The sequence below is a fragment of the Lithobates pipiens genome, unplaced genomic scaffold (assembly GCF_037356315.1).
Source record: "Lithobates pipiens isolate NorthernLeopardFrog02 unplaced genomic scaffold, aLitPip1_a1.2 Scaffold_13, whole genome shotgun sequence".
Classification (NCBI taxonomy): domain Eukaryota; kingdom Metazoa; phylum Chordata; class Amphibia; order Anura; family Ranidae; genus Lithobates; species Lithobates pipiens.
The window spans coordinates 41,553,174-41,580,239 of NW_027507718.1; the positions used below are offsets into that span (position 1 = coordinate 41,553,174).

Genomic DNA, 27,066 nt, shown 5'->3' on the forward strand with positions numbered 1-27,066 from the left:
AGGCTATGAAGTGTCCCAGTGTGCCAACCTGTGCTTGAGCCCCTCCCTCTGCCCGGCCCTTACCCCCACCTATGCAGGGCTCCACTGCGGTGGTCCGGAGGTGCCAGTCCAGTGCTGATCCTCAGCCATGGTGCTGGCACTGCCTACTGATTGGCTTCTCTGCTGCTCTCTCCCTCACTGTCTGAAACCAGCACCGCGATAGAGATTGATCATTGACATCAGCACCGTGATACAGAGCACTGACACCAGCACTGAGATAGAGAGCACTGACACCAGCACCGTGATAGAGAGCACTGACACCAGCACCATGATAGAGAGCACTGACACCACACCAGCACTGAGATAGAGAGCACTGGCTCCAGCACCGTGATAGAGAGCACTGACACCAGCACCGTGATAGAGAGCACTGACACCAGCACCGAGATAAAGAGCACTGGCACCAGCACAGTGACAGAGAGCACTGACACCGGCACCATGTTAGAGAGCACTGAGACCACACCAGTACTGAGATAGAGAGCACTGACACCACACCAGCACCAAGATAGAGAGAGAGCACTGACACCAGCACCGAGATAGAGAGAGAGAGCACTGACATCAGCACCGAGATAGAGAGAGAGCACTTACACCAGCACCGTGATAGAGAGCACTGACACCAGCACCGTGAGAGCACTGACACCAGCACCGTGATAGAGAGCACTGATACCACACCAGCACCGAGATAGAGAGCACTGACACCAGCACCGAGATAGAGAGCACTGACACCACACCAGCACTGAGATAGAGAGCACTGACACCAGCACTGATACCAGCAACTCGCTGCGGGACCCAAAAATATGGCACCGCTCAACCTCTTTAAACAGGAGGGTACGGGCATATAGTACGGTGTGCTTTTTTTGTATAAGGAAGTGAGCCAAAGGTAGAAAAAAGGTCCATGTGCTCGATTAAATAAATCGTTTATAGAGTTATGCATATACATGGTCTACTGGTCACATGTGTTGAATTCCTCCGAGATCCATGCCTCATTCATTTTTATAAATGTGAGGTAGTCAACACTGTCGTGAGCTAGGCGCTTATTGGTAGCTTATTGGTAGCTGGACGTCCTTTGGCCAGAGGTCAAGCCTGCCCACCCAGTAGTCCAGAGGTTCATCACTTCTCAGAGCGTCCACATCGGCTGTTAACCTGATGTAGTCGGATACCTGTCGGTCTAGGTGTTCCCTGATGCTGGATCCGGATGACACCTGTCGATGGGTCAGCTGAAAGAATGACCTCATATCCGAAGTCACCAACACATCTTCAAACCGCCCTCTTCTTGCAGGCGCTGTTGGATTGATACCCACAACTCTTTCTCTGGGAGTGGGAGTTCCTCCTCTGCCAGTGCACGGAAAAGCAGAATGCAGCATTTCTCGAGGCAAGGCCTGTAAGTGCTCCATTCTGACAGCCCTCTGTGATGGTGGTAACATTTTTGCCATTTTGTGTTTGTACCGGGGGTCTAAGTACGTTGCCACCCAGTACTGGTCCTTGAACTTTATGCTTTTTATACGGGGTCCCTGTTAAAACACTGGAGCATGAAGGCCCCCATTTGCACTAAACTAGAAACGGTGTGGTGGCCTGGCTCCTGCTCATCATCCAGGATAATATCCTCCTCCTCGTTCTCCTCTCCCCATCCAGGCACAACAACAGGGATCCCAGAAAGGTTTAAAGCATGCTCTTCTTGCTCCTCCTCTTCCGCCCCGGCACCATCCTCCTCTGACTCCTCTTCAGACTCCTGTAGTTGACTTGTCTCAGATAGAGTAGCCCCCCTGGGAATTCATCCAGCATTGTGACTTCCTCATCTTCCTGCTCCTGCTCCTCCAAGGCTTGATCAATGGCACGATGCAATGCACGCTCCATAAAGAAGGCGTAAGGTACGATGTCACTGATGGCTGCGACTGACCAGTTTGGTGATCTTATCAAATGGCCGCAGAAGTCTGCATGGCCATGTAAGATCTTCTGAAATGGGCCGAGACTTTCCTTGCCTGCCGCAAGATGTCCTGGACCCCAGGGTATTTGACAACGAATCGCTGCACGACCAAGTTTAAGACGTGTGCCATGCATGGCATGTGTGTAATTTTGCCCTGTTTCAATGCGCTAAGCAGATTGGCACCGTTGTCACACACCACTTTACCAACTGTCAAATTGAGCGGTGTTAGCCACTGATCTGCCTGTGAACGCAAACCTGAAAGGAGTGCAGGGCCAGTGTGGCTCTTGGCTTCCAGGCACAACAGATGCAGCACAGCATGGCAACGTCTCACTTGGCATGTCGAATAGGTTCTGGGGATCTTGGGCGGCGCAGCGGAAGAGACGCTAGCAGCAGAAAAGGAGGAGTCAGCCAAGGAGGAAATGGAGTGGGAGGAGGAGAAGAAGAGGCAGGCCTGCATGCAATCCATGGCGGTAAAACCACGGGTTACATGCTTGATGGCCGTCAGAAGGTTCACCCAGTGGGCAGTGAAAGTGATATACCTTCCCTGCCCGTGTTTGCTAGACCACGTGTCTGTGGTCAGATGTATCTTGGCACCGACACTGTGTGCCAGAGATACATTCACTTGCCGCTGAACATGGCCATATAGCTCTGGGATGCCCTTCTGTGAGAAATACTTCCTTCCTGGGACCTTCCATTGTGGTGTTCCAATGGCCACAAATTTCCACCAGTTTATATGGCAGTAGTTGGCAGGCTATCAGTTCTGACAAGCCAGCCGTCAACCGTTGGGCAAGAGGGTTATCCCGTGTCATAATTTTTTTACGGCATGATGGAAGGTGGACTGGAGGACAATTGTGAGGAGAGAGGAGAAGGAGAAGTAGAAGATGAGGCTGGATGGTGAGAGCCTGGAGTGTGGCTTTGTGGGTTCTGTTGCTCCGACTGGGCTCGGTGATAGCAGCTCATGTGCCTTCTTAAGGTGGTCATCCCTAGGTGAGTGTTGGGCTTACCGCGACTTATGCGTTGACTGCAAAGATTGCAGATGGCAACACTATTGTCAGCAGCGGACACGTTAAAAAAAGCCCACACTGCGGAGCCATGTGCGGCATCCTGGAACCACCAGATGTGACCGTACATGGTTGATGCCTCGCTCCTGATACATTAACAGTCTGGTTTGTCCTTCCTGTGCAATGTAAGTTCCGCCTGCTTCTCCTCCCTATCTGCTGGTCCATATCTCCCCTCCTCTTCCTCTCTTGTGGGCACCCACGTGACATCACTAGACGCGTCATCATAGACGTCACCTTCCCCACTGCTATAATTAGAGATCTCGGAGCAGGCAGCAACACCGGGGACTGTCGTCAGACTGCTAAATGGCGGTTGTTGCTACCTCCTCTTCTTGATCCAATACCAAGAGTGGCTGCACATCGGCAATGTCGTGTGATGGATCGGTGGTGGTGTTGGTGGTAGTGTCTTTGGGGTGAAGAAGAGGGTGCAGATCGAGAGGATGAGGAGGGTGCAGAAGAGTAAGGCTGAGTGAGCCACTCAACCAAGTCTGGTGCGTCCTTTGACGTAATAGAACGCACCTTCTGCAATTTGCCACTTTGGCTCAAGCCTGTTGCTCCTGCCCTACCCCTACCACCCCTGTGGAAGGGCCTGCCTCTTCCTCTGCCTGTCATTTTTTAAATGACCCTGTGACAAAAGTCTCTAGAGAAGTGCAGTATGTATGTGGAAGAAGGTATATAACACCCCGCTTCAATCTGTCGTTTTGGGGGTGCACTGGTCTATCAGTTATAATACTGCTATAAATGTGTAGCTGTAATTCAAGAAGCTAGGTATTACTTCCAGATATCTGGAAAGTCTCGTTCACACTTATATTTTGTTTCTGTAGTATTGAAGATTTCATTTTCACCCTTCCACAGCCCTAAAGATTTTATTTTTACTTTTGCATCAAAAACCACAAGGCCTACTAGCAGAGAATAAAAAAAGTCTTGGCAGGAAGTAACATTTCACTGAAAATATTCTTCTCTACCAGGGAAAGTTATATTTATTCCTGGCTGCTAAATATTTATACAGAAATTTCAAATGACCAATGCACCAAAAATAATACATAAAAAATACTTTATAGGAATTATGTGACCACCAGGGATGGGTGAGCGGTTCGGTTTGAGCATAAGTTCGGGCCGAACTTTGGCTGTGCACCGAACAACCAAACTATTGGGTCGTTCAACCATTTGTTCAGCCTGCCGAAAAACCACAATGCACTGTGCCGCAAAAACTGTAAATCTGTGCTGTGGGGGTGCTGTGTGTGCACCCTCCTTTTGCGGTGCTTATGTCTACCTCAGCTCCTGGGACGGACTCCCTCTCTGGCCCTGGCCCCACACATACTTCACACCTTTGTTATCTGTTGCATGTGAGTACTAAGGACTGCCAATCCTGTCTTTTTCTGGTGTGCTTACTGTAACATTAGGTATAATTATATTTTTGTTTCTTGTAGATACCCTATACTATAGGGCCTATAGCATCCACCTCTGAGGAAGTGTTTTTTACATGAAACACATCGGGCATTCAGGATGTAGCTATATGCCCTAATAGGACTCATATCTAGATATATATTCTTTATCAATTTTTTCAACTTATTCCATCCAGTTTGTGCTGCCAAGTTGACATGTGTACATATATGAATTTACATATTTCATATCAACAATATCTATGTTTGCTATGTGCGGTCCACGTATATATCTATGAATTTATGATGTCCATACCATGCGTGTATGTGTACTGTACATATATATATATATATACCATTTTTACATGTTTTGTACTATTGAATTGTATTTTATTACTCATGTCATACATGTTACATACGTGTTTACATACAATTCAACTTCTACCAGTCAATAACCTCATTTAAAGTCCCAAATTCCCTTCTTTGTTTACCTGAACCAGGGATGGAAGCACATTTTTTTATGTGCCTCATTTAAAGTCCCACCCCCCACCCCTTTTTAATATATATTTCATTGTGTTACTGCAAGTTTAAAGCCATAAATTTCATTGCGTTACAGCAAATTTATTGCCGTATAGTTCTGTGCATCACTGCAAGTTTAATGCTGTGTATTTCATTGCATTAATGCAAGTTTAATGCCATATAGTTCTGTGCATTACTGCAAGTTTAACACTGCATATTTCATTGTGTTACTGCAAGTTGAATGCCATATATTTAATTGCGTGACTGCAAGTTTAATGCCATATATTTCATTGCAAGTATAACGCTGTATAGTTCTGTGCATTACTGCAAGTTTAACGCCGTATAGTCCTGTGTGTTACTGCAAGTTTAACGCTCTATATTTCAGTGCGCTACTGCAAGTTTAACACCATATAGTTCTGTGTGTTACTGCACGTTTGATGCCGTATATTGCAGTATATTATAGTGTATCCATGGAGTGTGTCTGTGTTGTGAATACTCAAATTAAAGTGCACCAAACAACACTTTCCATTGATTAAAGTGCATCCATGTACACATTTACACATCTTTTTTATATTTTGGACCCCCCGGCTCCTGTGATGGACATTACACTGGTCCAATTCTGAGACCGTGGGACGTGTGATGTCAATCATAGGCGCCGCCGGGTCCAGGAGGCGGGAATCAAACTGTGGCCATGCCAGGCACTGAGAGATCCCCACTCACTGTGTAAATGGGTGGGCGGCTCTCCTATCCTGGCTCTGGTTGCCTGGTGCCTGCAGGGCTGTCTGAGTGGATGGGAGCACTCACACACTCCAGGTAAGGCTGAGCTGCAGGAGTGTCAAGAGATCAGAGGTCACCTGAAGTCTGACGTGTGCTGATGTACCATCAGGTAGGTCAGTGTTTGTGTGTCAGGTAGGTCAGCATATGTGTCAGGTAGATCAGTGTATATGTCAGGTAGGTGTCTGCCAGGTAGGTCCGTGTATGTGTCAGGTAGGTCAGTGTGTCAGGCAGATGTCAGGTAGGTCAGTGTGTGTGACAGGTCAGTGTATGTGGGAGGTAGGTATCAGGTAGGTCAGTGTATGTATCAGGTAGGTCATTGTATGTGTCAGCGAGGTCACTCAGGTAGGTCAGTGTATGTGTCAGGTAGGTCAGTGTATGTGTCAGGTATGTGCTATGAAGCCCCTGATGCTGATGTTGCCGATTAAGTGTTTTTGGGATGTGCAATCTCTGTAGGACTTCTGTTGTGGATGTTAATTTCATCTGGAATAATGTTTTTAGTGTAGATTGCATGGACACACTTAACACCCAAAGACCAATTTTTCCACACCTATTTGACAGGTGCATATCATTGCAATTTTTTACAACAAGGCCAATTCTTGCTTTCATCAAGAGTACCTCTATAGGGTACCTCTATAGGGTTACGGTGTGAAGGCGCCATCGACACCCAAAGACCAATTCTTCTGCAGCTTTTTGACAGGTGCATATCACTGCAATTCTTGACAGCAAGGCCAATTCTTTAACCAATATTTAAAAAAAAGAAAAATCACATTAACGCAACCGATACCCACTTACCCACCGATACTCCTTATCTCAGCGCTATGGTGTTCAAATTATATTTAATAGACATAAGAAATATATATATATATATATATATATATATATGCACATAAAATAAAAATCTCCAAATAAATGTGCAAAAGCAGCTGCTTAGTAAATCAAACAATATCTTTCCATATGATAAATATACCCAATACTAAAATAGCATCAGAAAAATTCATCATAAGCAGCGCTCCTGACAATACTAAAATAGCCAGACTAACAAATGTCCATTTGACATAAGTGATAAAAATTATAATAACAAACGCCGGACAGCAGTATCAGATGGTGATGAAAAAGAGAGTCCACAGTGAACACAATTGGTGATCTCAATGTTGTCTGTAAACTGTGCACCAATCACCTGATCCCTAAACACGTGCGTCACACTCTCCTCTGGGGTTTAAACTCACCAAACATCCAAAAATATCCAGCCTCACATAGATCCACGTTAGACTGCTTCCTTGTGATATCCTTACATCAGGGTTTTCCAATAATCATCCAGTACTATTATATGGGAAGAGAGAAAAACTTCACATAGTCTAGTCCCGTTTTAGATTTTTATTGAACTTCTACCGTTTGTTAAAATACTTGTCCTCTTTAAAATATTTCACAGTCTTTGTTCCTAATTTGACCAAATAACTTAATGTCAAGTGTTATTATCAGTCACTTACTGAGGAGACAAGCTGGTTTCGTAGTGTGCCGTAGTGTTCCGTAGTGTTCTTAAGCTCAACACGCCACTCCACATGCCGCTATGCAACACTTACAGTTTCTCTGCTCCGTAGTTTGGAATGCAAGGCATCTGTGTGTCACTCCGAACGTCATAAGGTCACGCTCTGGGGCGTTTCGTCATCACAAGTTTGACAAATGCCGTTTAAAGGCAATTTCTGGTTCTCGCGATGATGAGCTGTGATTGGTCGCAGCTGATCACGTGGTAAGAAGCCTCTGCCAGAGGCTTCTTATCACGATCGGGGGGTGTGGCAACTGTACGCCTCCTATGGAAGAAAGCTTTTGGGCTTTATAAAATAAATAATAGGTACTAATGCGCACAACCAACAATTCTATCCCACAAAATGTCACTAGGAAAAACTATTTAACAGGAAGCTGCCAACATATAAAAGTGATCTCTACACAGTTCAAGGGCATATATAATATATAGTATGTGGCGCTACCTTGCTAACTAATAACTCAACAAAGTGCAATCAATCAAATTGGTGCAAATCTGCAAAAATGTTTGCACATTTTTTGCAGATGATAATTTTTTGTTTTGGGCTTTATAAATGCAAATATTTCTGCAGTTCTGTACACAATACAGATGTGCCACTTTACAGGTGGACTAAGGGGGTCCCCCCCAGGCATTATATTAAAATAAATTTTGCATTTTTATGCTTTCGCTTTAAGCATCAATAAATCACTACTCATTTAAAAATTATGTTTTTTTACAAACTTTTTTTTATTGATACATGTCCCCCGGGGCAGTACCCAGACCCCTATAACCATTGTATGTACAACTACTTGCATATAAGCCTTCAAAATGTGCACTTTTGATTTTTCACATTTGGGTCCCATAGACTTCAATGGGGTTCGTTATTCAGTTCCAAACTTTCGCAGTGTTCAAAAGTTCTAGTGCGAACCAAACAGGGGGTTGTTCGGCCCATCTCTGGTAACCACTACTAATATTTACACCTATGCATATGAAAATTAGCTTCATATGTGTGCTTGCTCTGCCAGATGATTTTTTATACTGTTTCTAGCTGCTTCATTCAGTTTTTGTACAGCACTGCAAAGCTGTCAATATTAAGTGAAGTCCATTAAACTTTTGAAAGGAAGAATCATAATAATGCCTTTTACACTAGGGATAAGCTTCGAGTTCGAGTCGAACTCATGTTCTACTCGAACATTGCCTGTTCGCCTGTTCAGCGAACAGTGAACAATTCGGGCTGTTCGCAGCAAATTCGAAAAGCCGGAACACCCTATACAAGTCTATGGGAGAAATCTAAAGTGCTAATTTTAAAGGGTAATATGCAGGTTACTGTCCTAAAAAGTGTTTGGGGACCCGGGTCCTGCCCCAGGGGACATGGATCAATGCAAAAAAAGTTTTAAAAACGGCCGTTTTTTCAGGAGCAGTGATTTTAATAATGATTAAAGTGAAACAATAAAAGTGTAATATTCCTTTAAATTTCGTAGCTGGGGGGTATCTATAGTATGCCTGTGAAGGGGCGCATGTTTCTGGTGCTTAGAACTGTCCCTGCACAAAGTGTCATTTGTGAAGGAAAAAAAGTATTTTAAAATCACTTGCGGCTATTGTCGGGTCCCGTAATACAGAGAAAACTCAATGAGTGTTCTCTGCATTAGCCGACAATTCATTCATTCATTGATAAAAAAAAAAAAAAAAAAAAGCGTGGGGGTTCCCCTAAATTCAATTACCAGGCCCTTCAGGTCTGATATGGATATTAAGGGGAACCCCGCATCAAATAAAAAAAAATTGACATGGGGGTCCCCCTAAAAATCCATATCAGACCCTTTATTCAAGCACGCAACCTGGCAGGCCGCAGGAAAAGAGGGGGGGACGAGAGAGCGGCCCCCCCTCCCTCCTGAACCGTACCAGGCCACATACCCTCAACATTGGGAGGATGCTTTGGGGGTCTGTGACCCCTCAAAGCACCTTGTCCCCATGTTGATGAGGACAAGGGCCTCATCCTCACAACCCTGGCCGTTGGTTGTAAGGGTCTGCGGGCGGGGGGCTTATCAGAATCTGGAAGCCCCCTTTAACAAGGGGACCCCCAGATCCCGGCCCCCCCCCTGTTTGAAATGGTAAGGGGGTACAAAAGTACCCCTACCATTTCACAAAGAAAGTGTCAAAATGGTTAAATAAGACAAACACACTTTTGAAAAATTCCTTTATTAAAAAATAAAAAAAATAAAAAAAAGATTCCAGCGGTGCTAATCCACTCTTGCTATCCAGCGACGGGTCTCCGGGGTCCAGCGATGGATGATCATATCCAGCGACGGGGGATCTCTCAGTCCAGCGCTGTCCATACATCCTTCTTCTGTCTCCACTCCGGAGACACTGCAGAGAGCCCAGCGCTGACGTTTCTTATATTAGGAGGGCGGGGCCACCCGTCACCTGACCCCGCCCCTCTGACGCTGGAGAGGGGAGCCAGGGGTTCCCCAGTGACGTATGGGTGACCCCGCCCCCTCTGATGTAACGGAAACCTGCGTTACATCAGAGGGGGCGGGGTCACCCACACGTCACTGGGGAACCCCTGGGGGGGTGTTCGGCTCATCCCTATTTTACACAAATATACAGTGTATCAGTTGCGGATATGTGTTCTGCATATAGGTTGACCTGAAAGCAGGAAGAAGATACCAGATTTATAGTACTGAGATTTAAGTCTACAGTGGACTTTAAAGTGATATTTGGATAGCATATGGAAGGGTATTAACATGGTCCTCCTCATTTGTTCCTCATTTAAATCTGATCTATATAGTTGTATATAAAATGCAGTTTTTATCTTTCAAAAAGTATTTCCCAGTGCTAAACCTTTCATCCAATTTCTAAATTACTGCATTTGTAAATTCCAAAAGCCAGTATAAAGGAATAGTAGTGGTAAAAAAAAAGCACTTACGGGTTTAACAAATCATTTTGGGATATTTCCTTTAAAGGGACGTGGCAGGAGGGCGTGTCCTGTGCCTACATACTTTTGCTCGCAGGTGTCCCTCAATTCCATCTCAAAAAGTTGGGAGGTATGTGTGCAGTTTGTTTTTTAATGAGTAATTAAATATTTTCCCAAGCTGTTTTTCCTGGCAATAACAAAAACCCCAATCCTAGTCCTAACTAGTCCTGACTATAGTTAGAGCCCTAACCCGGTCTAACTATAGCCAGAAATCATAACCTAACCCAATCCTAACCCATAATCCTTAGGGTTAGTTAGATAATCCTTACTATAGCCATAGTCTTTAAAAAAAATACCTAACCCTAATTCTAGCTCATCCCTACTCTACCTTTGCAATAGCATGGCCAGTTGATTAACTTTGACATTATTCCTGGTGATCAAGATGGTCAACTGGCAGCCTAGTCACTGGGACATAGAGGGTCCCTGGACCACTGTAAGGAAATAGAGATAATTTCTGACCACTGGTTCAAAATACTTTCCCGGCTCAAATGGATTAAAATCAAAAGCTGCATATGTATTTACTCAGAATTTACATCTAGCAAAGCTATGAATTTTCTAAACTGATTCTGAGTTACCAACAGTAGCTTGATGGCAGCTGTAAGACACACATCTACAAAGCATATGACTGATCTATATTCAAAGACTGGAGCACTCTATGCAGGAAATGGTTGTCTAGGAAAAGTATAGTGAGTATTTCCATAACAGATAAAGCACCCTTTATTTAACCACCTCATACCCCGCCCATAGTCAAATGACATCCGCAGTAGGGATCTCCCATCCTGGGTGGTCATCATATGATGTCCTGGGCTTCCCGGCTGTCTAGGGAGTGCGTTGCATGCCCTCCACATCTCTCGGGAGCCGGTGCACGTGCCCAGCAGCTGCGATGTCTGCCGGGCACCCCGTGATGCCGGTAATAGAGCCGGGACGTGGATCTGTGTGTGTAAACACACAGATCCACATCCTGTCAGGAGAGAGGAGATCGATCGTGTGTTCCCAGTACAGAGGAACACCGATCAGTCTCCTCCCCTTGCGAGTCCCCTCCCCCTACAGTTAGAAACACTCCCTAAGTAACACATTTAACCTCTTGATCGCCCCCCTAGTGTTAACCCCTTTCCTGCCAGTGACATTTATACAGTAATCAGTGCATTTTAATAGAATACATTTTTTTAAAAAATTGAGATATTTATTATAGCAAAAAGTAAAAAATATTGTGTTTTTTTCACTGTGTCACTCTTATTTTGTTTATAGCACAAAAAATAAGAAACGCAGAGGTGATCAAATACCACCAAAAGAAAGCTCTATTCATTTGGGTACAGTGTTGCATGACCGCACAATTGTCATTCAAAATACAACAGCGCTCAAAACTGAACATTGGCCTGGGCAGGAAGGGGGTGGAAATGCCCTGTATTGAAGTGGTTAAAAAGTAGGATTAAAATATATGTTTTCTAAAATGTAACCTTCCTCAGAAAAACAGCATCTGGACAATTAATTAACCTGAAACTTAGGCCCCTTTCAGATGGGGCAGACTTTGTGAAGCAGATGACAGGTCCATGTCTGCTCCACTGTGCAGAGTGGACACGGACATAGTCTTCCCCCCTAATCCATGCGCCTGGCTCCTAATCTATATGCACCCTGCAGGACGCATGGGTTCCAATGGGGGTTTTATTTGTTTGTTTTTTAGGCACATGATTAGAGTCTGAGGCCCTAATTTGCTTAAAAAAAGGGTGGGCTTGGGGCGCAGAGCACTGTGCCCAGAGCCCACCCAGTTGTGTGACACTAGCAAATTAATATTCACTATTGTCTTCCTGATTCTCCATCCAGCCAATTAGGAAGCAGGTCCTGAGACCCGTCACCCGATAGGCTTAGAGGAGAAGCGATTCTATTTGCCACTGAGGAGGTGAAGTCGCATGGTGAATCGGCCACCCGCCACCTGCCACCCGGAGGAAGCGCTGCTCCTGACCTAGATGGGATAAGTGCGGGGCTGGTGAGCGACCGGGGGGGTGGGGGGTGCCTGTGACCCAACCTGACTGCAATCAAGCCTTCAATTAATTTCACCTCATGTTGCTGCAGAAAATAATTTTTGTGGCTAGGAATCTTCTTTTTTTTTCCAAGGTCATAGCTCATGCACATTTATTTTTTGATTATGCAGTAATTCTCACATGATTCTCCAATCATTGATTAGAAATTAGTTTGTTTTTCAAAGCATTTTCAACAGGCCGACAACTCAAATTTGATGGGCAAACAAAACTCGACTAATGGTGTGAAATCCTCAAAAGAAAATTCTTTAGGAATTTGACCCATGTACTGTATGGCTGGCTTTAAGGAAACCTTTATAAGGAAACACTTTGTTGATTACTGCTTAGATAAAAAAAAGTTGTACATCAGTGATAGTTGTAGTATGTTCCGTGTGAAGGTTACAAGCAGGACTTTGATCATGTAGTTAGGAGGTGAAAAAAAATGTAAAATGCCTGTAGGGTAGGCGGGGGACACTTCCTCCATGTTACCCTTCTCATTGGGCGCCAAGTGGAGGTCACATAGTAGGCTTTCTTCTAGACTATGCTAGGCAATTAATACAGGTCACTCTCCTACACATGGATTAGCTTTACTTGTACAGATGATTGAACTCTAGTTAACTCTCTTTATGTTATTATACACCACCACGATCCCTGATGCTATTAGGAGGGACACGCTAATCCAATGCCCTCTCGACCTGTCACGCATTTTTACGCAACCTCACTCCCAGTAACGGAATAGGGCCCCGCTGTGCGCCTAGCGGGAGCTCCATGCACACAGTTACATAACCTCTTTCTCTTCCGTACCTGTGCACAGGCTGAGGACTTCTGCAGTGCTGATCTGCTCCCGTTGCTATGGGAGACAAACTTGCTCACGGAGAGAGTGCTGACAACAGATCCTCCTGCAAGAAGCTATCCCACCTGTCATATGTGCACACTTATGGCAGGCTGCTTGTGAAACCTTCATTACCCTTGGTAACCACATATGTCTTCACACTGTGTTAACTCTTGTACCATTATCTTCATATACCAATGTGTTTAGTGGCCTATATGTGCCTATTACCATATTTATCAGACTATAAGACGCACTTTTTTCCCCCAGAAATACAGGGGAAAATGTGCCTCCATCTTATGGTGCGAATATACGATTGGCATCACCCCCGCCACGATCCGGAGTGCTCCGTGGCCTTAGGAAAGGCCTTGGCTTTGGCCTAGCTCCAGAGTGGCGGCCATCTTGGTGCACCCATCGGCCGTTTACAATGTGTTCGCTCCATCAAATGATGGAGCGATCACTTGTAAACAAAGCGGCGTCATGAGGATGCCGGTTCCTCTCTCCCCTCTGTGTACAGATCTGTACAGTGGAGGGGAGAGATCAGATGGCAGCAGGGCTGTGGGCTGCATCTGTAGTGCCCACAGCACTGCTCTGTAACAAGTGCAGTCACAGCCATCCCTCCACACCCTGCCAATACTCTGCAATACTCTGCCATACTCTGCCAATACTCTGCCATATCCTGCCAATACTCTGCAATACTCTGCCATACCCTGTCAATGCTCTGCAATATCCTGCCAATACCCTGCCAATACTCTGCCAATATTTTCTATAGTAATGGTCACTCTGCATTTTCTATGCTAATGGTCACTCTGCATTTCATGGGCACTGGAAAATATTTTAGTACACCATTTGGTTCAGAATATTTTTTTTTCTTGTTTTCAACCTTTAAAACCTAGGTGCGTCTTATGGTCAGGTGTGTCTTATGGAGCAAAAAATACGGTACTTACATTACACCCCTTGGGTAACTTCAGACCCGGCAAAGACAAAGTTTCAAAACCTTTACTGGAAATTTGCAGCATACATAACAAAGTACACAGTACATAGAGTCCAATATGGCAGAGCTCCAGATCGGGTGTCTGCGGGCAATTTGTGGACCTCAGCGGTCCCATATTCTGTGGAAGGATCTTTATCCATGGGTGGCTGTGAGGATGGACTTCGGTAATGGCAACATATCTTGTATTATGCACACCCCTAGCTCTCTCTCCTCCCCAATTCGGACCCCTGTCCTATTTTTATACAGCACAACACCAGTGAGTCAGAACCAAGAAAGCCTGCCAAGAAAGAACACTAACCCTCCCGGCTGAGCATAAATCTCAGCGTGCTTACATGTCTTTTATCTAAAGCAAAAACTATTGTCCTTTATGTTTAAGGACCAATAGCTAAGAGGGGGGTTAACCATAAACTTTGTAAAGAGAAATCTATATTTGCATATCAAAGTGCTCTTCATGAGCTCAGCTGAGCTGTGCTAGTGATATTACATTTAAAAAGGAATGTGAAAAATGTAGTTGTACAAGCTGTCACTATAGCAGACGGTATCAAATTAACCATGCGTAGCTACTTCCTTGTGAAGAATAACTGTTCATCTTGACCACATAAAAATAATATTTGCCTTTATAATGTTTGCACGGTAATGTTCCGTCACATGTAATATATGTAAATTAGTTACTAGTCATAACCCCAAGAATAAACATGGGGAACGTCAGACTCATATTTAAGTAGCCAGCTTCCTTATGTTCTGATTTGGACTTTGACAAGGAAAAGTAAACATAATGTTGGCTGGAGGATTACAATTGCTGAAACTACAATACATTATCAATGTAGGTCATAAATTTTACAAAAATGTGTTTTACAAGGAAACAAATGTCTGTTGGCAATGCATGGAATTAATATAACTATATGAATGCTTATTATAATTATATATAATATAATTATTATAATTATATATAATTATATGTTTGCATTACTGAAAAATGTGCAAAATGTAAAAGTAATTAAAAAATCTCTCAACACACAAAAAAGTGACCTATTTATAAAGGGTCGACATTTAGCAATCAATTTGTCCTTGTTTTAGTAAGCAATTCAGATCCAGGTCTCTGGCCTGAATCTTTAACGTAATAAACTCAAAACCAAAATTTAAAATGTATTGCAGCATACCAATCATTATGTGATTATTATGAAGGTGGTAGCTGCATTAGTTCTCCCCTTTTCAGGCTTTTTTTCCATCTGTTTTCACCTGGTGATCTGGCCAGTAACACATCTCCCACACTCTGGATAAAGGAGCAACAGAAATATTTTGGGACAGCAGCTTTGTCAGTTCGGGGGTGGAGGGGAGTTTTAGATGCACTCAGTGGCGGAACTACCGCCATAGCGACCCATGCAGGCGCTATGGGGCCCGCAGCCGCGTGGGGCCCGCAAGTGGCATACTAACTGGGGGTGGGGGGTGGTCCGCACTGGGTGGCACACGCTGCGGGGATGTCAGACGGCGTATGAAACAGTGACAACGGGCAGACTTGGTAGCAGCAGTGGCAATGTGTGCAGGGAGATCCCAGCTCAGGTGGACTGAACCATCAGGCATAAATATAGGGATGTCGGCTGTACTTGACACAATGCTGTGCATTACGTTCTAACAGCCCAGCGAGTACAACTCCCCCCCACCTCCTCCACAGAAATGGAAAAGGCTGCATCGGCTCTGCTCCCTCTCTCCCTCCCCTCTGTGTCCATCCAAGCTCCGTGCAGCCGTGTGCTGTGTCTGAAAGGAATGTGGGGGCGGGAGCGTTTACAAAAGTAGCCGACAGCTACAGAAGCTAGTGTGAACATCCTGGGAACATCCAAGTGAGTTTGCAGCACTATCACTGTGTCTGGACTCTGCCCTCTCTCTCCCAAATCTTTCTCTCCCCCTCTTTCCTCTGTTGTCCTTCAGCAGAATCTTTCATTAACTCTATCCAAATCATTTTCTTTTAACCAGCCGATACTAATAGATGGCCACATCATGTTCCTTTAGCCATGTTTTTCACTAGTGCAATCACAGACATTGCATGTGATTCGCACCACATTGCTGTGCAAATCACATGCAATGTCTGTGCAATGCAAGTTTAGCCATACAAACTGTATGGCTGAAATCATTGCATTCTCTCCAAAATGGTGCAGGACCCTTTTTTGGTCTGCACTGGAATCGGATCGCATGGGTGTTCACACCTATGCGATCCCATGCCTGCACCATTTCACAGTTCGCACTGTGATCTGCAAACTGATCTGGGGATGTGAGTAACTTTACATTGACCCCCGTAGCAGCTTGCAAAGGGCAGTGTGAACCTCCAGAAAACGACATGCAATGCAGGAGTCCGCACTAGAATCGCGCTGATTCCTGCATTGCATATATGTGAACCAGGACTCGAGTTGATTCACACTGATGCACTGTGGTTCAGTTGCAGTGATGATGTATACAGATTTTTCCCGCATTTAACTCCATTTCCACTACAGTCCCACAGACTTCTATTAGGTTACACATTTTGACAACATTTTCTGAAAGCGCACCAAATGTCCGCTATACTGCAACTTTGGTGTGCTTTCAGAAAACACAGTAACATTATACAAACTAATAGAAGTCTGTGGGACTGCAGCTAAAAATGGGGATAAAATGCAGAAAAAACTGCGTGTACCCCAGAACTGCGAAAAACTCCAGGACAGCAATGTGAACTCAAAGGCTGCAGGGTGCTGAGTAATATAAAGGGGTCCAGAGATGCTGTGTAATGTAAAGGGGTCCAGAGGTGCAGGGTGCTGTGTAATGTAAAGGGGTCCAGAGGTGCAGGGTGCTGTGTAATGTAAAGGGGTCCAGATGTTCAGGGAGTTGTGTAATGTAAAGGGGTCTAGAGGTGCAGGGGTTCTGTAATGTAAAGGGGTGCAGGGGGTTGTGTAATGTAAAGGGGTCCAGTGGTGCAGGGGGTTGGGTAATGTAAAGTGGTCCAGTGGTGCAGGGGGTTATTTGATGTAAAGGGGTCCAGAGGTGCAGGGGGGCTGTGTAATGTAAAGGGGTCCAGTTTTGGAGAGGGGGTACAAAGTAGTGACAAAGAGATATTGGGGGATGCAGAGGTATGCGGGGGCACAGGGGGTTGTTTTTACATTTTAAAGTGGGGGGGTGCCAGATATAGGATCTGCCCTGGGTGCCAAATGCTCTAGGTACCCCCCCCCCAGGGCCCGGTGAGGATGAGGAATGTAAGTTTACTGTTAAGCCTCCCAGGCCCTGCGAGTCCGGCCATGTCTTGACACACGCAGCCGCATACAGCAGGAGCAGAGAGCAGAGTGGGTCAGGCAGAACGCTTGAGAGCGCCTGTGAAGGGACATCGTTTTCAGCACATGAGGAGGCTCTGGAGTCTGAACAGGAGGTAGGAAAGGAGTGTAAGACTATCATCTTTTTTTTGTGGGGGGGAGGGCCCAGTACAACATTTTGCTATGGGGCCCTGTGATTTCTAGTTACGCCCCTGGATGCACTAGCAGATTTAAATAAAAAGAGTTCCAGCCTGTAAGAAAAAATAAATAAATAAAGAGTCAGCAGCTACAAATACTGTAGCTGTTAACTTTTAACCACTTCAGCCCCCGGAAGATTTGGCTGCTGAATCACCAGGCCATTTTTTGCAATTCGGCACTGCGCCTCTTTAACTGACAATTGCGCGGTCGTGCGACACTGCAGCCGAAAAAAAAATTACGTCCTTTTTGATCGCCCCTGCGGTTTTTAGTTTTTGCACTATAAAACAAAAAAAGAGGGACAATTTTGAAAAAAACATAATATTTTGTATTTTTTGCTATAATAAATATTCCCTTTTTTTTTTAAGCAATTTTTTTCTCAGTTTAGGCCGATATGTATTCTTCCACATATTTTCACAATAAGCGTATATTGATTGGTTTGCGCAAAAGGTATAGTGTCTACAAAATAGGGAATAGATTTAGGGCATTTTTATTTATAATTTTTTTTTTACTAGTAATGGCGGCGATCTGCGATTTTTATCATGACTACGACATTATGGCGGACACATCGGACAATTTTGACACATTTTTGAGACCATTGGCATTAATACAGCGATCAATGCTATAAAATTGCATTGATTACTGTAAAAAACGTCACTGGCAGTGAAGAGGTTAAATGTGTCCTAGGAGAGTGTTTCTAACTGTCTGGGGGATGGGCTGTGTATGACGTGGACACTGATTGCTGCTCCCGATGACAGGGAGCAGACAATCAGTGTCCTGTCATTAGGCAGAACTGGTTATATCGGCATCACCCCGTTCTTCAGTGCTGCGACATGATCACGGGTATCCCCATAGCAATCGAGTCCACAGGTCCCGCGGGCACGGTGATGGAGCTTGCGGCAGGCACGCGCGCACGGCAGGAAATTCAAAGTAAGGTACAGGTATGTTACTTTGCCCAGCCGTGCCATTCTGCCAACGTATATTTGCTGACGGCGGTCGGCAAGTGGCTAAAATAATCAAATTTTAGTCTTCACTGACCATAACACCCTTTTCCATGTAGCCTCAGAATCTTCAAGGTGCGTTTAAGGTGGTCAGAGGAGACTAAAATCTCCTCCAAGTACATGCTGGTAGGTTAATTGGATCTTGTCCAAATTGGCCTTTGTATATGTGCGAATGTGTGTCCCAATCGTGTCAAGATCCTACAGGGTAAATGACCGCACTATAGCAAGATGCAACTCAACTCAACTAAAATGGAATTATTTGGCCTCAACACCAAACGATATATCTGGTGGAAATCCAATACAGCTCAACATCCAAATAACACCATTCCTCTAGTAAAGCATGGAGATGGTAATGTCCTGTTATGGGGAAAAATACCATCAAATTCTTGAGGAAAATCTGCCAGAAAGTTGTCAGTGGGAAGAAGGTTTACCTTCCAACATGACAATGACCCAAATCACAGAGCAAAAATGACCACACAGTGGTTGAAGATAAAGGTGAATGTCCTTGCATGGCCTACTCCTAGTCAGAGCCCAGACTTAAACTACATTCAAAATCTGTGGAATGACTTAAAGACTGCACTCCACAAACGGTCACCATCAAATTTAACTGAACTTGAGCAGTTCTGTAAAGAAGAATGGGCAAATATTGCAAAATCTAGACGTGCAAAGTTAGTCGAGGGATATCCTAACAGACTAAAGGCTGTAATTAAAGTTCAGTTCTGCCAGGAAAAAAAAAAGTTAAAAGTCAGCAGCTACAAATACTGCAGCTGCTGACTTTTAAAATAAGGACACTTACCTGTCCAGGGTGCTGGCGATGTCCTCACCCAAAGCTGACCCGTCCCTCAGCTCCGAGTGCAGGCGTCGGCATTTTTAGTAAGGTAATCAGGAAGTGAAGCCTTGCAGGTTTACAGCCTGGTTTCCTACTGCGCATGCATAAGTCGCGCTGGGTGTTCTGAGTGGTCCCTGCTGGGACGGACATGGCGTATATCGCTGCAGATTCTGCAGCGATCTTTCACCAGAAGTGGGACCAAATACCTGTATTAGACAAGTATCCGCCCCCCCCGAAAGGTGCCAAATGTGACACCGGACCGAACTGGATAAGCAGAAGTTCCATTTTGGGTGCAAAGCAAAATGTGGCCCAACAAAATTAGATTTTTAAAGGGGGTGATTCTTTTCTATACCCACTGTATATAAATAAATAAAAGCTGATCATTGTAAGCACCCCTGTCAGTGGTAAATGGTCTGTCTCAACCCCTAATTGCTACATCTGCAGGATAGCTTGTTTTGTTGAAAAAAAATACTTACTGGCATAAGTACCAGGCAAAAATAAAGGAAAGAAACCCGGGGGAAAAAAATAAAACAAAAACAGCCATCACATCTAGGAATTGGTAAACTGCAAAATAATAAATGTTTGCTTCTGGGTATATTGCCACTTTAACACATGTTATGCACACTCTGGTTCTGTTACTGGTTAGTACAGTGTAAGGCATTTCTTGGTGTCCAGACAGTCCCAAGAACAATTCAGATAGAACAGTGTGGACCTTACCCATGCTGTCAGAACTTTGATTTTGCTCTGAAACCAGTGGCTGACCATATACATCTCTAACTCAATTTTAGAATTCTTTTGTGGGAGAACTTCATAATAGAAAACTTGCAAGGATTAGGGTTAGTTAACAAATTGTCCAATCCTGTAGGAATCATCATCAACAAAGACATTGTCAAAGTTGACAGATGTAGAGGTGTTTCTTTTTCTGTGAAATGGGTCTGTCCAAACTTTTGAATCTTTTTAAACACAGGGTAAATTTACAGTTCTTCAGACTTTAGGGGGACCAGATTTTAGCTAGTGTGTACATCATGGCATTAGTGGGAGTAAACAATGCTTCAGGCTTAGTGGTCACTGGTATTAAAAAAAATAAAAATAGAGCCTGTGGTCAGTAGGAAGAGGAATAGTGCCCATCATTGATATCAGTGGGAGAAGTACTGCCCCATCATTGGTATCAGCAGGAGCAATAATGCCAATCATTGGAATCAGTGGGGGGAGTTCTGCTCCATCATTGGTATCAGCAGGAGCAATAGTGCCCCATCATTGATATCAGTGGGAGGAGTACTGCCCCATCATTGGTATCAGCAGGAGCAATAATGCCCATCATTGGAATCAGTGGGGGGAGTTCTGCCCCATCATTGGTATCATCAGGAGCAATAGTGCCCCATCATTGATATCAGTGGGAGGAGTACTGCCCCATCATTGGTATCAGCAGGAGCAATAGTGCCCATCTTTGGTATCAGTGGGGGGAGTACTGCCCCATCATTGGTATCAGCAGGAGCGATAGTGCCCATCATTGGTATCAGTGAGGGGAGTACTGCCCCATCATTGGTATCAGCAGGAGCAATAGTGCCCCATCATTGGTATGATTGAGGGGAGTACTGCCCCATCATTGGTATCAGCAGGAGCAATAGTGCCCCATCATTGATATCAGTGGGAGGAGTACTGCCCCATCATTGGTATCAGCAGGAGCGATAGTGCCCATCATTGGTATCAGTGAGGGGAGTACTGCCTCATCATTGGTATCAGCAGGAGCAATAGTACCCCATCATTGATATCAGTGGGAGGAGTACTGCCCCATCATTGGTATTAGCAGGAGCAATAGTGCCCACTTGTTAGTGTCAGTGGTGGGATTAGTGCCCATATCAATGGGAGTAATAGAGTCCCAAAGGCCGAATAAATGCAAGCAAAGTGCTGAATTTGGCCCACGTGCCATAGTTTGGACCACTGCTGTAAAATATTGGGCTTTTCCAGAGCTCTTTTGTAGTACATATTGAAGTAAAGATGTATATTTAGCAAATGTTATAGGACATTTTCCATCCCCGATGCTATTTTATACAGTATATACTGTATGTATTCATTTCAAGTTTAAACACAAAAGCATTTAACACATCATGAAAATTATGTAGAAATGATTATAGTAGTACAAACCTTCATAGAAGATATTCCACAACTTATGTTTTATTAGTCATTATTAGTCAACCAAAATCCTTAGACAGCTGACAGTACTTCTATTAAGAAGGGAATATCGATTATTTAGTAAATGTATAAGAACTTGTGCTAATTTGTTTTTTCTTATATGACTCCATGAAAAAAATCTCTAGAAACATGTACTTTTAAATGATGATGATGATGATGATTGGAATTTTAAGCTCTGGTATTATAATCCATTTTTAAACTCCCTGACTTAAATAGTTAAATAATGTACCATCACCTTGTGTGTGTGTTTTTTTTTTTTGGTTAATACACTGGATAATACTAATTTATTTTTGCTTTTTCTCCAGATATTGACAATTACGACCATTCAATAATAATGAAAATCTTATTTCCATGCTTGGCTTTAACAATTATATTGTCTGCAGTAATAATTTACTCAAAAAGACAAGTTTGCTTTAAAGGTTTCAGGAAGAAAGGTATGTTATATCTATTTGTATGTCATGCATTTATCCTCTCATATCTTTTTTATTTTTGTTATTGGTCCGTCCCTTTGTCAGGGTATTATTTGTATAGTGATAGATTTCTTCTAAACCAAGAAAAAAACACTGTGCTATCTAAATGTGCAAGATAAAGCTGCCACTACACTAAAAATTGATATTTTAGCAAAAAAGTGAAAATGTTACAAAAAAAGTAGCGCTAAACCATTATGTTGAAACAAAATTGTAAACAATTAAATATCTATGTACAAAACCACATAGACTTTACAAAAGAAAAATATTAGTGAACACCAAATCATTGTGCTCGAGTATAAAAAACAAATAAATAGAAAGTGCAAATATAAAGTCTTTTTTATATCTAGAAGAATATTCGAGTCCCACGTGTAAATGACACTTCAAATATGCCGTCTAGTCCCCAAAAGGGTAAACATGCGAACACCAATGTGATGATACCACCATCTCAACAGATGTAGGCTTACCAGATGGTTATGACCCAAAAGAATATATATTCTGAGGGTCTTGCAAGCTTTAAATTGATCGTGGACACTCGGATTTGCTGTTATTAGAATACCAAATGACTTGAATTTAGCCAAGGATATACTGACAAAGTCATCCAAAAATTCTTCCCACTAACAGTAGATTCTCTCCTCACATATAAAGGCCCAGTTCAAGATGATGAATGTATAGAAGGAAAACATAGGACCATATAGTGTAATTCCGTTAAAATAACATTTATAAAAAAAACAGGTAACTCACATTTCTGTAGTTCTAAACAAGCGCTTCTTACAAAACAGGTGGCAGTGGAGTCCTCCAAACGCGTTTCGTCCTCATAGACATCGTCTGGGGTGAGGGTATTATTGCCAACTGCGTTGCCCACCAAGAAGGTTTTCTTGCACTTCCTGTGCTCAGAGATACCACCATAAAGAAGGTGGAAATCTCCAGATAATTAGACAAAAATCCTACTGACCCAAAACGTGTACACTTTGGAAGATATGCTCTCTAATCCTGTTCCAGTGAGAACCTAAAATGTTGCATACATCCCTCACTTTCGCTAATAGGGACCTTGGTCATATAGTGATGTTAGATCTTCCAAATGGGAACACACACAGCAATGAAATCCCAAAGGAGTTTCTGACCCAGCGTCCAAAGCGGAATTTTGTTACCTATTTTGCAGCCAATTAGGTGATCCCTTTCTTTCTACCATTACATGTATATTTTAACATGAAAGAGGACACTAACTGGTTGTTTAAGCCAACAAAATATTTTCAGATAAAATTATTTGGTGGAGCCAGGCCCAAAAAATCTTCTAGTGGTAATGACTGTGCCATCCTTACGCCGAGGGGCACATCTATACACAGGCTAGGAAACTGTGCATAATTTCACACATTTGTTGACCCACGGGCAAACCGTGCTGCTCTTTTGCAGACATGCATTGGAAAACACGGTGCATTTTTCCAGAGCTTGAAAAGGTGGCATGCAGGAACCATAATAGTGTGAACGTAGGCTAAAAGTCTATTAAGATCACAATGCATTTATTAATTTTCTTTCTGCTACTGGTAACAAAAACAGAGATAACACTTTATACATGCTTTTTTAATGAAGCAATGTCACCTAAAAAAAATCTAGAAAATTCCCCGAGCATGCAAACTCTTAATTCAGCATTTCATGCTAGTGTTTAGTTCTTCCCTAATCTGCACACAATTACATTGTTTTTTTTTACAGCTGTTTTTTTACAGCTGTTTATGATATGCAGTAGAATCAAGTTCCCTAATTCTGCTTAATATGCATCTTGTAGGAAATGTTTTGGCTCATCGCACTGGTATTGGCAACTTTGCAGAGAAGTGGTACTTCTACAGAGACAGGCATATACAGTATGAAGTATCATGTTAAAATTTATATTAAGCAGGCCGTCTTGCAGTGCAAGTTCCACTTATACTTTCATATGTCTGCTCTTCTGTCTGGCTGCAGCTAACTGGTGTTGATTTGCTTTCTTGCTTTTCTTATTTCTTCAAATTTATATTCAAAAGAGAACCTAAGCTAACATTACATTTAGTTTAGAATAGTTATTTATGAGAAGACACACGTCTTCAAACTAAAAGCCCATGACACGGCCATGGTAAGAGCCATAGGTTTTTGTTTATTTGGAAGACATGTGATGACCCTCTCAAATTAGAAGAATGCTAAAACGCAATAATGTGCAAAATCCCCTAATTATCTATTATGTGAGGGTAGCAGCCAAGGTTTATTCAGCTGCAACAGCAGGTCAAACTTCATTGTGAGTTCTTCCAAGTACAGCCTGTACTTTGAAGGCACCATGCCAGTATCCAGTTTATCAGAGATTGGAAGGAACTCCCTTGCTCTCCTAAGCTTCTTGAGGAATTATAGGGGCCTGATTTCACCATAGACTTACCAAATATACTCGAGTATAAGCTGACTTTTTCAGCACATTTTTTATGCTCAAAAAACCCCCCTTGGCTTATACTCGAGTGAGGGTCTCGAGTGAGGGTGCAGCCTCGCTGTGCCCATCTGCAGCTGTACCTTTGATAACCAAAACAGCGGGTGTCTCCCGCTGTGTCATGCAGTCTGTTCCGCGGCCATCCACTGTAACAAAGCCCCGCCTCCTCGTCTGTGATAGACGGAACACTAATACAATCCTTGGAAACTGAATCAGTGTTCCGTTTATGACGGACGAGATACCCGCTGTTTTGGTTATCAAAGGTACAGCTGTAGATGGGCACAATGAGGCTGCAAATGGGCACAGTGAGGCTGCAGATGGGCACAATGAGGTTGCAGATGGGCACAGTGAGGCTGCAGATGGGCATTATTTACCCATAGCTGCTGCATTTCCCACCCTAGGCTTATACTCAAGTCAATACTCGAAACGCACAGAGTGTGGGAGAAATTAAAGGGTGATCTTTCGCGAGAGGTGGATTGTGTGTGCCCAAGAGCCATGGGGATCGAGCAATGGGAGACAAGAGTAAAGAATTTTCCAACTGTGCCCAATCTTTAGTCTTGAAGTGTAGATTCCAGTCAAAAATTCTCGTGAGGTGACATGCGAGGTGATATTTGCGGATGTTCGGCAGTCCCAGACCTCCTTCCAACTTGGGCATGGTAAGTTTTGCCTGACTTATCCTGGGAGATACTTTTCCTCAAACAAACGACGCACAAAGTCTTCGAATTGAAGCAAAGAAAGACTTCGGGGTGGCAATTGGAATTGCCTGAAGGAGGTATAGGATCCTCAGCAAGATATTCATCTTGATGATTGCAATTCGACCAAACCATGAAAAAAGGCCACCAGACCATTTGGTGAGATCCCTGGTGATGGTTTGCAGAAGGGGTAAAAAGTTAGCGAAATACCAATCTTGCGCGGAAGATGTTAATTGGATACCTAGGTATGTGAGGCTGTGGGTACTCCAGGTGAAGGGAAATTTGGATTTACACTGTTCACACAAGTCCTTTTGGAGAGTGATATTAAGGGCGGTAGATTTTGCGAAGTTTATTTGGAGATTAGAAAGCAATTGGTAGTGTCGTAAAGTACGGAGAAGGGAGGGAATGGTGTGCAATGGGTCGGAGAGAAACAGGAGGATGTCATCAGCAAAGGCTGCTGTTTTGTATTGACGGTGATGAATCGTGACTCCTTTTATGTTCTGGTCAGATCTGATGCAATTGAGAAGGGGCTCTAGTGTTAGTATGAAAATAATCGGGGAAAGAGGACAGCCCTGCCGCGTGCCGTTGTTGATGGAGAAGGCGTTTTATATTTGGCCATTTACTCTCACTCTCGCTGTGGGGGTGGAGTACAATGTGGATATCAAGTTTAGCATCTGGGGCGGGAGGCCCAGCATTTGAAGTGTCATGATCATGAAGTCCCAGGCCACTCTATCAAACGCCTTCTCTGCGTCTAGGGACAAGAAGAATCCTTGTTGTTTCTGTGTGTGAAGCCAGTGGTGTACATTGAGGGCTTTAATGGTGTTATCCCGTGCTTCCCTGCCGGGGATAAAACCCACTTGGTCTAGGCTGATCGATTGGGGGAGTAGGGGAAGGAGTCGGTTGGCTAAAATATTTGCGAACCATTTCAAGTCAACATTAAGTAAGGATATTGGGCGGTAATTGGCCTCATTCGTTGGTTCTTTACCCGGTTTTGGGATGACTGCAATATGGGCCGATAATATGTCTCTTGGAGGAGTTTGGGGCGTAGTGCAAGAGTTGAAGGCTAATAGGAAATGTTCAGTAAGAAGTTCTTGTAAAGTCTTATAATACCCTGTAGTCAAACCATCTGGCCCGGGACTTTTGCCCGGTTTCATTTGTTTCAACGCTTTCGTTGCTTCTGCAGACGGCAGCGGTTCCTGAAGCCTATGGTAATCGTCATCATTTTTACAGGCATATGTTGACGTAAAAACTCCTGAATCAGAGCCTTTCTGTCTGTCCCCGGTGGACTGTCAGTGGGAGGCAGGTTATACAGTTTGTCGTAAAAGGTAACAAATTGGGCAGCTATGTCCAGGTTAGATGTCAGTTTTCGACCTGATGCATTAGCTGCGTTAGCGAGTGTACTGTCATTGCCGATTTTTTCCCCTGTAGTGCTCTAGCTAAACCCTTACCAGCCTTGTTGCCATACTCATAAAAGTACTTCTGTGAAAGAATGTACTTACGCTTGATTTGTTTGTTTAAGAGCTATAGCAGTTCCTGTCTAGCTTGGGTGAGGATGGCTAGGGACTGGAGGGCCTGCTTTTGTGAACCTTTTCAAGCTCTGAAATTTTGATCATCAATTCTTGAAAACGTTTTTGTCTATCCCGTCTGCATTGAGCCATGGTCGCTATAAGAGAGCCTTGGACTACACATTTATGAGCTTCCTAGTTTGTCAAGGGAGATCAGAGGGTTTATTTTCTGAGAAGAACTGTTGAATGCAGGTTTTGAGTTTGTCCAGGGTAGGTAAGTCCGTAAGTAAGGAAGGGTCTAACCTCCAAATTGGTGGTCTGACTGTCACGTTAGGAAGAGAGATGGACAAGGTTATTGGATGATGGTCGGAAAGGACTTGTGGGCAAATAGCAGTGTGATGGATAAGGTGTATATCTTTTTGAGTAAGGAAGAAATAATCCAATC

At 43.7% G+C, this 27,066-nt stretch overlaps 1 protein-coding gene across 3 annotated transcripts in view; it reads left to right on the forward strand.

The window, feature by feature from the left end:
* LOC143974054 (programmed cell death 1 ligand 1-like) overlaps positions 1-27,066 on the forward strand; it is a 119,088-nt gene that overhangs the window by 51,557 nt on the left and 40,465 nt on the right. For all 3 annotated transcript variants that reach the window (XM_077475045.1, XM_077475046.1, XM_077475044.1), the window contains exon 5: positions 21,820-21,948. In XM_077475045.1, the coding sequence (XP_077331171.1) occupies positions 21,820-21,948 (129 nt within the window). The remainder of the gene's footprint in view (positions 1-21,819; positions 21,949-27,066) is intronic.